Genomic DNA, 14,458 nt, shown 5'->3' on the forward strand with positions numbered 1-14,458 from the left:
GTTGGATATTTATTTATTTTTTAAAAAAATGGTTTTGTTGTTGGTTTTGATAGTAGCTTCATTTGTTCTTATTGATTACTTGTATTGGTATCAGGTAAATACTTCTTCTTTTTTTCTTTTTTTTATGCTGACCATGTTAGCCTTCTAAAGGAACCCTGTTATTTAGGAAATGTAAGAATAGTGACCAAAATGGTAAAAGCTCTGGAAACCATGCCCTATAGTAAGCACCTTAGGTAGTTGGTATTTTTTCCCTGGAGAAGGTCAAGAGGTGACATGATAGACCTGTGCAAATAACTGAAGATGGAGCAGGCTTGTTTTCAACTATTCCAAGACTAGGACATGAGCAATGGATTCAAATTACAGGAAAAGAGATTTCACCTATACTGTACATTAAGAAGAACTTATGGTGGTAAGAGATGTTTTACAGTGGAACACACTGTCTTGGAGTGTGGTGGAATCTTCTGTTCTGTAATTTTTTAAATAAGTTGGATAGCTATCTGTCAGGAGTGCTTTGTGTATTCCTCCATGGCAAGGAGTTGGATTGGATGGACCATGTGATCTCCTCCAACTATATTATTTTATTATTATAACAGTATTTTCTCTTACCTCCAGGGCTTATCTCAGAAAGTTGTAGTCATCAGGAATTCTGGAAAATGAGCTCATCTGAACTTCTGTGTTATTAGACCGTTAACAGCAATGCAGAATGCTCTGCATAGGCTATGAGATAGTGTTATATGTGTGAATTCTTTCAGTTATTCAGCTACATCCACCATTGTATTTGTATTAAACTGATATCCCTTTCTAGTCTTTGCAGTGATTACTTACATTTTATCAGAGTTGGAATGCAAAAAATAAATAGTTTTTTCCTGGGTAGTACATGATAAAAGCAATAAGCCTGAGATATAAAATGTTCCACAGTGAGTATTATACTCAGTGTTTGTGAGCTATTTCTGAAATCTGTTTCAAAAGATTTCTGTGGCTTTCTATGATCTCAGGCACCACCTATTGTTGGTAAATTGTTCCTGCATTGTGTATTAGTATGGAAGACTGTGAGTACATTTGTCATATATTGTGCATAGCTTCAGTCAATATTAGAATCATGGTTCATAAGATCAAATAAATGTATTATATGCCCTGCATAAGTTCATCTTTTTACTCCATTTTTAAAAAAGAAGTGGGCTTTTCCACTTCTAGTGGACAAATATAATAATATGCATTGTGCGTGGAACCTAGGAGAACAGGAACTTGGCATGAAGCAGGGAGGTATGGGGAAGTTGTGGAAGTGGCATGGGGGGGGGGGGGCTTTTTGTGTTGGATAATTAAAGGAGAAGATGTATGACAGTGAATATGGTTAGTGTGAGGAGGAGGAGAAATCCTCTTCTAGTTTATGGAGAGTTTTGTGGATAAATGTTTATAATTGAATTTACCAACCAAACAGTTCCATTCCTTTTAATAGATCGGAATATGTAGAAGGCAGATTTTCTGCTTTTCTGAAGAGTTGCATGCAGGAATCTGCTCAAACTCAGACTGCTTTCATTATGAGTCCATGGAGACTAAAATCTGGTTTATCCAACTGAATAGCCAAACAGTAGCATCAGTGGGCAGTGATTCATGCATGGTTAGAAAATATTGGACAAATTTGTACTGACTTCATAACTTATCTTGATTTTGCTAGGAGCTCTTCAGTGAATATTTCATAGAATTTATTCTTCATGAGTTATACTGCTAAGTAGGCTACTTTAGGAAAGGTTTGTCATGATTTAAACTTTTTCGCAGCAGAGAACATTTTCTCACTAGAAAAGAATGAAAGTTAGCATAAAATCAGATTTATATTGGAGTGAAACACTACCAAATATGAGATGTAAGATGCAAAATTGGTTCATCTAATTGGCTTATTTGGTACAGCATATTATTCAAAATCATTTCTGTTATCTGCGTCTAGCCAAGAATCTGCTATTGAGTCCCTACTTTTAACACAATCCTTTTTCCCTACATTTTCTCGTCTTAACCTTGCATATTTATATTATCATATTCCTTGGTATCTGTCTGACACAGTAAATGCTCTGGAATAATAATGGGTTTTTCGTAGTACACTTTCCAGGTTATGGTACAATAGATGATTGTCTGAAGTAGAAATTACAGAAAAGGAAAATAACTTTCTGAAAGCATTAGGCAAATAGTATCTCAAATCATTTAAAGTTTTTTTTTTTTGGGGGGGGGGGTCCTTACATTTAGGTGTGGGCAATATGTGGCACTCCAGATGTTATCACCCTGTAGTCCCAAGTCAGCTGTTCTTAGAATACACAGTAGTGGCAAGTGATGTAAGTTACAGTCCAATACAATCTTGTGAACCATTCCATCCCATTTTAAAAATTTATAATTTAACTAAACACTAATGCATCAGTGTGTGTTTTTCTTTCCTCTTATAATATTTTCCAATTGTTTGGAATCTTTTAGCCTGAAAGGTTTGTCTTAATAGTATTGATTTTTGTAAACCACTTTGGCTTGATTTTTTGGGCAGCAAAGTAAGGTAAAAGTGTGTGACAAATAATAATTCTACTCTTGTTAAAATAGCATGTAGACTACAGTGTTTATCTCCAATATACTGAGATTGTAATTGGTATCACAATAGCTTGAGTTGTTCAATTCATGGGCTTCTAAGGAATGCTGATATAATAGATAAGATGTTTCTTGGGACAGTTATGAGATAATGTAATCATTTCTAAGATCTACAAATAGTAAAACTGAAATTCTTACATCTCTTTGTAAGATTGTGCTTGCTGAGTTATCATAGTTATCCTTTCTCTGACCAAAAACCTGCAAATTGCAGAGTGTGAACCACTTCATTTGGCAAAACAGTCTGAGTTTGAGCAGATTCCTGCATGAATAGAGGATATAAAGTATTGTTGTCTGTGTGGGACAAGGAGTCAGTTTCTCCCGTACTTAGCGCTCTGTTAGGAAAGAACAGCTAAGGCCTTCACACACTTAAAGAAGCAAGCAGTCATCCAACACCTGCTGCTGAAAGTGCTTATCGGCCATGCTTTTATAGTTAATCTCTGTGCGATAAAGTTGTCCTTGTATAAAAAGAGCTCTCAGTGCTTTTGCGATGATGTAGGAGGGACAGGAATTCTGCCTGCTGTTTGATTTTCCATGTTGGGAGAGGAAAGATTGCTGTTACTTTATCAGACACAGGCTGGATTTTTATGTGAAAGAGGTCAGGGTGAGGACTTCTGTTTTACTGTTGAAAGTCTTTCTCTCTGTGAAATCACTGATCAGGTATGTGCATGTGAAGAGTTTCAGCTCCTGGACAGACGTTCAAGGTGGAAACTCTTAATTGCTCCAGGTAGAACTTTTCTGAGTGAAAAAATTGGTAAAGTGGGCTGGTGATCTTTTTGACTTTGTAAATACTTGTTGGCTTTCCATGCGATCTATTTAAAAGAGTGCTCAAAAGAATGGCCTTGTCTTGGGAATGTCTTAGAAGTGCACTTTGCATGCAACAAAGTAATACTGCCTATCTGCCTCAGTCTCCATTTTATTTTGCTCATAAAATGTTAATTGCCTCATAAAATGTTAATTACATTCATTTTGATTTCAAGTAGATACTGCTCTTTGGATAGATTTGAATTGCATATGAATAGATGGTTCTGTTAAATGTTTCTTAGCCTCCTTGTTTGTTCATGGACTGTGCTGTGGAGGAAATAGTCAGATTGAAGGTTTGTACTCTTCTTTCAGTATATTCAGTTTAATAAACAACATAGCTTTAGCATCTAAATGATTTTCTCTGTAATGTGTGCAAGCATTCTACAACAGAATTGAAAATCTCACAAGTGAGTCCTTCCAGATGTTTTAACCCCACAAGGTGGCAGCAGATAACTTCCTCTTCTGTTTTGAATTACCATGCATAGGAATTACAAAATTGATCACATATGTTTTTAAAAGTTTATAATGATCTGTTATCCCCTGCTTGACCTGGATCTGATGTTAACAGTGATGTGCTTGAAGATCTCAGCAGGGTTATTCTTAGGTTCTTACTCCATTATTTGTGGAATGTTGTTGGTCTAACATTCTTCAATGTGCTTGCACATTGTCACAATCTGAATTTTAGGTAATTTCAAAATGGTTTCTCTTCAGATCGTATAAATCTTTTGCCTTTAAAATTGTTTTACTCCTCTTTCATGCTTTATTAATGCTGTATTGTTTGAACTGGGAAATAACGCCTTAGGACAGAAAGAAGGGTTTGGGTTTCTGACACAAATTGGGCAATGAAGGCCTTCTATCATGATTCTAACTTATTAGTTATGGAAGCTGTGCTGTTGCACCCAAGCTGCTTTAAATGTCTTTAGTGTTAACGTGTCCTGACTTTCTTATCAGTTTGGGGTTTTGCTGGATTGCTTTCCTGTTTGAGCAAGGAACCCCACAGAATCAATGTCCATGCTATTGCATTCAAGAAATGATAATGATTTATTAATTGGTCTTGGGCTTATATCCACCCACAACAAAGTCCATACTTAAAGTTTTAAGGTAATTGGTTATTCTTGAAGTTGTTGATTGTGGATAATTTTGGAGACGAAGGACAGATGAAAGTTTCTCTTGCTCACTTTCTCTGGTAGAGGGGCCTCAGGGGCACCCAATTCCAAAGGTGATCAGGCCGAGGTAGAGAGAGCAAGTCCCTCCTATTGAGGCTTGACACCTCGCTAAATGTGCTGGAAACTCCATAGACTGTCACTGACCAGAGGTAGTCCAGAATAGCTGGATGAGTTCCCAGATTAGTTAGTTAGTTATTGGCTTGAAATGGCCTGTCCAAGCCTGAATCTTGCTGGGACCAACTACAGACATGTCTTGCTTCCAAGATTCCCTGGTGGTAATAACCCTAAACTAAAGATGGCGCTCTTTCCCTGGGCAAAAGGTTGGGCAAACTTATTGATCCAAACCAGGAAGGGTTTTCTTAAGCTCTACCCTTGTAAAACTAACAGAAAACTGACTATTCTCAAACTGTGGATGAGGCAGCCTAACAAAAGCAGCTAGAACTTATACAGTTCCAACACAGTAGCAATTATAATTATTTCTTGTAATTGAGGTGAGAGCACTTTAATGAAAAAAGTAGGCCACAGCTATAAAATAAAATATTTTCTGTACTTTCCTATTTCGTTACCACTGTGCTATTACTGAATCTAATTTGTTAACTATATCTTTTGAGGTTTAAGCAAAGAAACAGAGAAAAAAGTACAAAAGGTTAAGATGAGGAAAGCAGCAATTGTGATTTATTATTTTTTCTGCTGCTGTACAATCCAATCACAGAAATATAATCCAACTGTTGCAAACATTAGAATGTCATGATGACATTAACTTTGAGAATAATTTTATTGGCTTATTTAGATACCTCCCTAAAAACATTCAGTCTAGATAACCATTGAAGCTAATTTATCAGCATAATAAATGTTAATAATTCCACAGAAAAGTATGTGCAGTTGTGCTATTTATTCATCTGAGTATCCAAAAGAACACCATCCAACAAAATAGCTATGCTACTTGGCAAAATATATTGGAAAGAGAACTCGACACAGCTAGAAAACACCAGTTCTGTAGCCAGTTTTTTTCTAGTTTCTCAAAATGACAGCAAAGGAAAACAGACAAAATGATAAAGAGGGGAGAGTTAATAGTGCCAAGCATCTCATTTGTCTGGTGTCTGCCTTTTGAGTAATATTGAAACTGACCTGCTTTAAATACTCTAGAGTCACATCTTGTCTCTCACCTCCAGGACTTCTGACTTGGTCTAGTTAATTGACTATACAGATATTTTACCAAAATTATTAATCAACTGCATCAAAACAGGGGTTGACTGCTGGAGTTTTTAAAATGAACAACTTAAGATCACTTGTGAAAATAATGGTTTCAAATTCTAAGCTGATATGCACCAATCCATTGATCCTGAAATTAACAGTACATGGCAATGATTCCAAGCACACATTGAATTTTAAAGGAGAGAAAACACATAATTACTAGTCATAACTCAAACTCATCATAACTCAAACTGTTGGTGCTAAATATACAAATTTTATACATTTGAAATATCTTGGGAAACCCAATATATACTGTAGAAATAAACAGCCAGCAAATGTTTCTCAAAAGCCTTCTCACCATATAAAGAAATAAAGACTGACTGATCAGTTCTGTCTGAATTTAAAGCAGTCAAGGCCACTATCAATCAAATATTATTGGCGAAATATTTCTAAGTCCTTCTTGGTTTGAAGTTACAAAAAAAATGACTTTTGTAATCTATGAACTAAAGTAGCTGAATATTTTGATATCAACATTAAGGAGGGATTCAAAATCATCTTATTCTGGGTTATCAGTATACAAAGGGATCTTGTAGTGCCTTAGAGACTGAGAGAGCAATGTTGGTAGCATAAGTTTTCATAGACTAAGAGTGCATCTACATTGCACAATTAATGCAGTTTGATACCACATTAACTGCAATGATTCAGTGCTATCGAATCCTGGGCATTGTAATTTGATGAGGCACCAGCACTCTTTGGCAGAGAAGGCTAAAACTACAGCTCCTGTGAGCTGTAGTTTTACCAACTCATCAATCCCTACAATCCATTTCAATGTAAATTACTTCAAAACAGAAATACCTATCTCCTGTATGTGCTTCTAAGTTTTACCCTTGATTTATGCATGTCTTAGGAGCCCCTGGTGGCACAGTGGGTTAAACCGCTGAGTTTGTTGACCAAAAGGTCACAGGTTCGAATCCGGAGAGCGGTGTGAGCTTCTGTTGTCAGTTCCAGCTTCTGCCAACCTAGCAATTCGAAAACATGCAAATTTGAGTAGATCAATAGGTACCGCTCCAGCGGGAAGGTAACGGCGCTCCATGCAGTCATACCAGCCACATGACCTTGGAGGTGTCTACGGACAATGCTGACTCTTTGATTTAGAAATGGAGATGAGCACCAACCCCTCAGAGTCGGACGCAACTGGACTCAATGTCAGAGGACAACCTTTACCTTTACCTATGCATGTCTTATATCGAAATCCATAATTTTGATCCCCAAACCTGTCTTCAACCTATACATGAGGTAGATTTATGTACAAGTCTATATGATAGCATATATTTCTTGAATTGTGACCTGTAGTTATTAATTCCATTAAAATCACTTCCACTGTTTATACTGCTTATGATAATGTTACAGACTCTGAGAAAGCTTATTGTATCACATATAAGTGAAAATGTCTTGAGTATTGTGTAAAGTATCTGTGAAATCTAACTGAGCAAAACCTAAAGTAACTGGGATGGTAATTTCTGAGGCATTTGTTGTTTAAAAGTGGGATAAAGAGGAGAATGAAACAGAATGACTAATCACACCTCATCCCAACTGGAGGTCTCAAATTTCTCAGTTATACCTGTGTTGCTCTTGGAATTGTAGAGCTACATGCATTTTAGTATACTTTGCAATTTCTTTTAATTTGATTTAGGAATGCATTATGATATTTCTCTTCATGTCTTCTTTTTTAATGTAACACAAAAATACATAGATGTGCAACAGTCAGTTTGAAATGTCATAGTCATAAAATAAAACCTATTTACATTTCATTTCTTCACATGAGTACAGAATGCCAAGATCAAACAATTCAGCTGTATTCTCTCTATTCCTTACTTCCCCGTGTTTCCGAGAAACGTGCAAATGACTTGTTAAGGTTTCCAGTTATGTGAAATACATCAATAATATTCTGAAAATTCTATATCTAATCCTGTATCCTAAATAGGGCCATAATGTTATATTTGGTTACCATATTAATACCCAATAGATTGGTTTCCCATGCAAATGTAAGACATGTGAAAACGTTTTTTGTAATTACATATTTCTGGGATTTGAGCAAAGCTTCTGCCTGTTTAAAAAGGCATACACTAATATTTTGCCAGATTTAAAACAAGTTTCTCTTCCCTTCCCACCTCCATTCTTTTAGGTCATATTTAACTCCAGTGCGAGATGAAGAAGCAGAATCTCTGAGAAAGGCACGATCCAGACAGGCTCGCCAAACTCGCAGGTCGACACAGGTGAGAAAAGTAATTCCTGTCATCCCATCATCCTATCTTTCCCTCCAGATACCATATCAATAAAATTAAAAGTATTTCTAAGCAAGCAGGGCTTTTTTAAAAAAACCCAGCATTTAAGCATCCTGGTAAATGAATTGCCTTTCCCCAAAGCAGTCAGAACAAAAATAGCTTCACCTGCCTAGCAAAGGAATTGTAGAGCATGACAGCAGACACCAAACAAGCCCTCTCCTATCTTCCTGTTAGATGTACCTGTGAGAGTAGTGGGATAGAGGTAACAGCCTCCTAAAAAATCTTAAGACATGGGCAGGCTTCTATAGGTTATAAAGAGTTAAAATGTTGAGCCATATTATTTAATTCAAACAAACTCAGGACTTTTCTATTATATTTCACAGTGAAGATGCTCTTACTCAGCTTTGATCACCAAAGGCATGTTTTGAATTTAAAATGTATAGGGTTCTAGAAAGCTCAAGCTTAACAAATCTCCAAAACAAGAATAACAGGATCCCCAATTATAGCCAAGGGATCTTGAAAAGTTAATTTACCAGAGATAAGAAGTTTTATGACAAATATTTTTTTTTAATTATATAGAAGACAGTAGAGACAGGGTAGGAAGCGTTAGTTAGGGCTTTCTATTTTCCATTTTTACTTTGCTGTCTCATTTGTTTCAAGATACTGTACACCCACTTTTCTATCCTTCTGATTTAGATTAGAAAAAAAAGGTTATTTTCCCTCTTTTCTTTTTTAACATCATAGAAACCATTTTTGTATTGGATAACAATGGAAGAAGACAAAGATGTAAGATGTTAAAATGCCCCTCTTTGTGAATATTCTAATCTTTGGAGTTGGGTTAAAACTTTTTTTGGAAATCCATTGGCATCTTCTTTTGTGAAGATTTCTTATAGTGCCTCCTTCAGCCACTTTCTCTTTTAGTATACTGTTGCTCATAGCCCTTTTAGTTGATTTCCTGTTTTCTGTATCTAAAGCTATATTTCTATAGTGTTCTCTATGATTTTCTCTGAGGCTTTATTTCTATGGTTAATTTTTATAGTTCCTCTCTTTGGTTACTTCCTATCTTATTTTTTGTTTGGAATCAGTCCAAAAGTTCAATGCGGTCCAAGAATGTTATGGCTATCTGGTTTAACATACTGTTAACTACTTTTGATTCCCATGGTTTTTATAGCATAATCTTTAACAAACTAATTCACTTTCATCCTTTGTGGTTGGTCTCACCAGATAGTTTCATCGGGCAGACATAGAACATTCTTGAAGAATAGTTGCACTAATTGGATTTTTAAAGTAGCTTTTTAATCTCTACAATTTCCAAGGGAGGAAGAAATAATACAGTTTACCTCTCAGATAGGTTTTTGTCCACAAAGCTTACAGCAGATTTCAGCGCATCTTTTAGGGGTTTTTTTCAGACCTTGTATAAATATAGTATTTTAAGAAGTGAATCAAAACGGCTTCTGTCCGCATCTGCTTGCATGACAATGTCGTTGGGTGTTTGTCAACTCCATGTGACTGATAAACCCCCAAAGATGTCCCAGTTCTCAGCCAGCCTGCTGAGACACTGCTCACAGCTTCATTTTCTTCACCGGAAATCTGTGCTTCGTCATTCTTGAAATGGTACCTTTTTTTATTGAAGCAGAGGTTTAATATATGAAACGTTATATAAACAAATTCATGTATAATAGATATAGCATATTCCTATTTTTTAGGGTGTAACGCTTACAGATCTTCAGGAGGCAGAGAAAACCTTCAGCCGGTCTCGGGCAGAGCGGCAAACTCAGGAACAACCAACTGAAAAGTCAGAAAGAACTGAAGCAACAGAGGAAGGGATTGAGAAACGAGAAGATGGTGCAGCAAGTGAACTCAGGGAGACTCGCTCACGATGGAGTAAAAACTTGGATGAAGAGGTAAAAGCAGTTATTTCTTCATGGCTTGAAACAAACAATATGGTTTCCAATAAAATCCAAAGTGTTGTTTACTATTTTAAAGCCCACAATACCTGAAAGTCTATATTGAATTGTATGATCCTGCTCCAGTAATAAGATCTTGGTGGGAAGCATTCTCTTAATCCCACAAACATCACAGTTACATTTGGTGAAGCCACCGGAGAGAACCTCTCAGTGGCCGCTCCCAGGTTTTGGAATTCTGTCCTGCAGGCAGTTAAAGCAGTGAAAAACAAATAAAAGAATCAGGACTGATTAGTTGATAACAGCTCTCTCTGTAACAATTGTATAACTACAATTAGGGCAAGGGATTGTAAGAGAACACCCCCCCCCCCATATTTGTACACACGTGGGTATAACCTTCTCTCGATCCCACCTCTATATCTATCTCAGTGGCTGTCCCTCAACTCTGGAAGTCCCTGCCCAGGGAAGCCAAAATGACCTCTTCCCTGTTGTCCTTCAGGTGGCAGGTTAAAATCTCTTTTTTTCAGGCAGGCTTTTAAAGAAGAGGGTTTTTAAGATCGTCAGGGCCTGCTGTGATTTTGTATTCTTTTAATCATGTTTAATACAGTTTTAATACTTGTATATTTATATATTTTAAGTTGTATTGCAGTGCTTTTAGTTGTGAGCCACTTTGAGTCTCCATATGGAGAGAAAAAGTTGATGATAATAATAATAATAATAATAATAATAATAATATAGTGACAGCTTTATTTTTAATTTCTTTTCTGATGGAATTTGTATTTTTCATGGCAAATGTGCACTGACCAACATTTTCACTGAACTGTATATCATTGTAGACGTTTTATTTCTTTGTATTATTCCGCATTCTAGATTTTGATCTTAGATTTTCATCTCTGCCCACAGCTTCAAGGATATGTGTCATACTTTTTCTCTACTAGGAAATTTCTATGCAAATGTGCATATATTCTAGACTCTTAAATGATACAGATAGTATTCAGCTTAATGGTAGTTAACTGTAACTTAGATTGGGTTCTGCAATCTAAATACATATGGAACATAAAACTTAGGTAGATAAGGAATTTGACCATGAGATCCTAATTTGGTTACTGTCATGGCATCTAGATTAAAATATATTGTTTCCATACCTTGCTAGTGAACACCTTTCATCTGGAAATCTTACGTTCTCAATGTGAAAGACCATGGGGATCCAGAATAGATTTTCATAGTCATTTACCAATCCACCGCCAAGACTACTTCTGAAAGACATTCATACCTGGCCACAAGTGATCTCTCATGAGTTACAAATAAAATACTCTTGCTAGTTTTCTTCTTGGGCGTATGTATGTGCCTTCAAGTGACCTGTAAACTTTGGACAATCCCATTCTTACTAACCTTTTTTCTTCCCATGCTTACCTTGTAGTCTGTGGGTCATCGATTGAGGTGTTCAGCGCAACAAGACAAATCCACAACCCCAACCTCTCCTTCCTTAGCTCCGTATCTTTATTCGACTTCTCACCTGCCTAGAACAAGTAAATCTTCTGACATAGTGAGCCCAGAAGACTTCCAAAGCACATCTGCAGATGATATGGAGAAAAATGGTATTATTATTATGAATACACTATATTGTACAAATTGTCTAAGTCAGTGTCTGTATTGGAGTGGGTAGTGACTGGATACTCTTGAACTGTAGTACCCATCATCCTTCACCATTGGTTGTGCTGGGAGCTGATAAAAGTTCAAGAGCAGGGTGATAAGATTTCCAGTCCTGTAGAGAATATGTCTCTTACTGGTTTTATTGTAATGTTTTGGAGAAATTTAACATCTTCAGTATAGATTCATTAAAAAGTAAAATAATTATTTTTTTTTAATAGGAGTCCATTTTGAAAGGCTCATAGCAATCACCTAAATTTTTCTTTAACCACATCAACATAAAATAAATCTGCTATTCAAAGGAGCCCCTTGTTTGATCATTTGGATTTTAAAGACAAAATATATATTTTTAGATATTCAAAGTAAAAAAAATGACACAAAGACCATTTTCTTCTTTTTTTTGAAAAATGATTCTATAATTTTAAGAATAATTTGTATGGCTGTTTCCAGTTTAAGTTATGTTTATTTAAACAGAATATGAAGATCCAGATTTGGATGACAGAACCTCAAACAAGCAGTCAGTTAGAGAAAGGAGACGACCGAAGGAAAGACGAAGAGGCACAGGAATCTCTTTCTTCACAAAGGATGTGAGTAATGCAATTTCTTGGAGATTAAAGAGAACGTCTTTCTCTCTAGAACTAGAATGGTGGGAGGTGGTATATCATAATCTTAAAATATAAAGGCACAACTTTATAAATCCGTTCCAGGTACTGCAAACATGCCTCTGAGAATTTATGGAATCTTCTCAGTCCCACCCCCAAATAAAGGCAATTGTAAGCTACTTGCCATTTAAAAAAGTACTTTAGGCCTACAGAAGTGGTGTAGAAAACTAGAAAATTGGCATGTGAATGCAGGCTATGGCCTAGAATGGATTTAAATTATAATTTTTTGTTCTAAAGTAATTTGCTTGAATAGAAAGAGAATTAAAGTAATAAGAGGAGAATTTCTGAATCTTTTTATGCCCCTGATTATCCAGATTTTGAATTGGAGGATTGAGTATGTTACATCTATAGTGGCTCTACCAGTAATATTCATCGGACATCTTAGTTTCAAGGATTAGTTTATTATCAGTTTGCTAAACAGTATCTTTTTCTTATCTTCTGACTTCTGTAAAAATCATGAATATTGGTCTTGATAGACATCTTTAAGCAATTTCTCCAGTTATCTAAAGTTTCTCTAGTTTCAATATTATAAGCAATGTTTTTTTTAAAGATGTTGGTAATCTTATGTATATTTTTATTTCCTAGGATGAGGAAATGGATGGCACTGAAGACGTAAAAGAGGACAAGGTAAGCAGAGAATAAAAAGTTTTCATATTCTGTTGTTTCTTCACATCCCTCTCTCATGTCTCCATTTCTGTCATGAACCCTCTTTTCCACCAGGGGCTCCTATTGAAGCTGGCCAATCAGAGACCATATGCAAATAGGACCACAGTGGCAGCCAATCAGAATGCTGGCACATACTCCTCCCGCCACACTTTTGCCGCACTTCTGTCCGCTGCATACAAACTTTGACTTTTATTATATACATAGATAGATTTGTTTTTTCACCTAATACCAAGTATTTATTCTGTCTTCTTTTCAGACATGGAAATAAAGAATAAATACCGTATTTTCCAGAGTACTAGATGACTTTTAGGCCCGGAAAATCTTATGAAAAGTCGGGGGTTATCTAGTACGCCGGGTATAAAAATGGGAGGCATATAAAATGCCGCTGCTCGGGACTGCTGGGAGTTGTCGTCCAGAGGCTCTTCTTTGGGCCTGGGTGTGCCCGGTGGTCTTCGGAGGCTTCTGGCAGCCACTCAGGTGGCCTTGCTTCCTTCCTCTCTCTCCTGGCTGCCTGCAAATAGCAACGTGGGAGGATTTGATGGGCCTTGAAAGTAGAGCAGGGAGGGCAGTGGCGGCGGCGGGGACAAGTCCCTTAGCGGTGCGGCCTGAGGAGGAGGACAGAGGGCGTGAGGAAGAGGAGTGCCAGACCCGGTGGGCTGCCCACACCCCTCTCCCCACTCTACATTCAAAGCCCTTCTCCAACTCCTCCAACGTTACCATTTCCAGGCAGCCGAGAGAGAGAGGAAGGAAGCAAGGGCACCCGATTAACTGGCAGAAGCCTCTGAAAACCACTGGTCTTGCCTAGCTTCCTTGCTTGTCTAGCTTGCCTTGCTTCCTTCCTCTCTCCTGGCTGCCAGCAAATAGCTATGTGGGAGGAGTTGGAGAAGGGCCTTGAAAGGAGACTGGGAAGAGCGGCAGGGGCAGCCAACCAGGCATGGCACTCCTCTTCCCCACACCCTCCCTCCGCCCTCCTCCTCCTCCGTCCTCCTCCCCCCTTCCTCCCTTGTCCCCCCTCCTCAGGCCACACTGCTACCGCTGCTCTCCCCAGTCTCCTTTCAAGGCCCTTCTCCAATTCCTCCTACATAGCTATTTGCAGGTAGCCAGGAGAGAGGAAGGAAGTAAGGCAAGCTAGACAAGTCCGGTGGTTTTCAGAGGCTTCTGCTAGCTGATTGGGTGTCTTTGCTTCCTTCCTCTCCTGGCTGCCTGGAAATGGCAGCGTTGCAGAAGTTGGAGAAGGGCTTTGAAAGCAGAGCGAAGAGAGCGACAGGGGCAGCCCAGCGGGCCTGGCGCTCCTCCTTTCCGCACCCTCCCTCTGCCTTCCTCCTTCGCCCTCCTTCTCCCCCCTCCCTCCTCCTCCTCAGGCCACACTGCTAAGGGACTTGTCCCTACCGCCACCACCACCCTCCCCACTCTACTTTCAGGGCCCTCCAAATCCTCCCACGTCGCCATTTGCAGGCAGCCAGGAGAGTAAGGAAGCAAGGCCACCTGAGCAGTCGGCAGAAGCCTCCGAT

General features: G+C 38.0%; 1 protein-coding gene across 14 annotated transcripts in view; it reads left to right on the forward strand.

The window, feature by feature from the left end:
* PPP1R12B (protein phosphatase 1 regulatory subunit 12B) overlaps nucleotides 1-14,458 on the forward strand; it is a 126,158-nt gene that overhangs the window by 59,694 nt on the left and 52,006 nt on the right. For all 14 annotated transcript variants that reach the window (XM_060772528.2, XM_060772529.2, XM_060772539.2 and 11 more), the window contains 5 exons: nucleotides 7,966-8,056; nucleotides 9,772-9,969; nucleotides 11,390-11,567; nucleotides 12,094-12,206; nucleotides 12,867-12,908. In XM_060772528.2, coding sequence (XP_060628511.2) covers nucleotides 7,966-8,056; nucleotides 9,772-9,969; nucleotides 11,390-11,567; nucleotides 12,094-12,206; nucleotides 12,867-12,908 — 622 coding nt within the window. The remainder of the gene's footprint in view (nucleotides 1-7,965; nucleotides 8,057-9,771; nucleotides 9,970-11,389; nucleotides 11,568-12,093; nucleotides 12,207-12,866; nucleotides 12,909-14,458) is intronic.

This window comes from Anolis sagrei, chromosome 4, assembly GCF_037176765.1.
Source record: "Anolis sagrei isolate rAnoSag1 chromosome 4, rAnoSag1.mat, whole genome shotgun sequence".
NCBI classification, from domain to species: Eukaryota; Metazoa; Chordata; class Lepidosauria; order Squamata; family Dactyloidae; genus Anolis; species Anolis sagrei.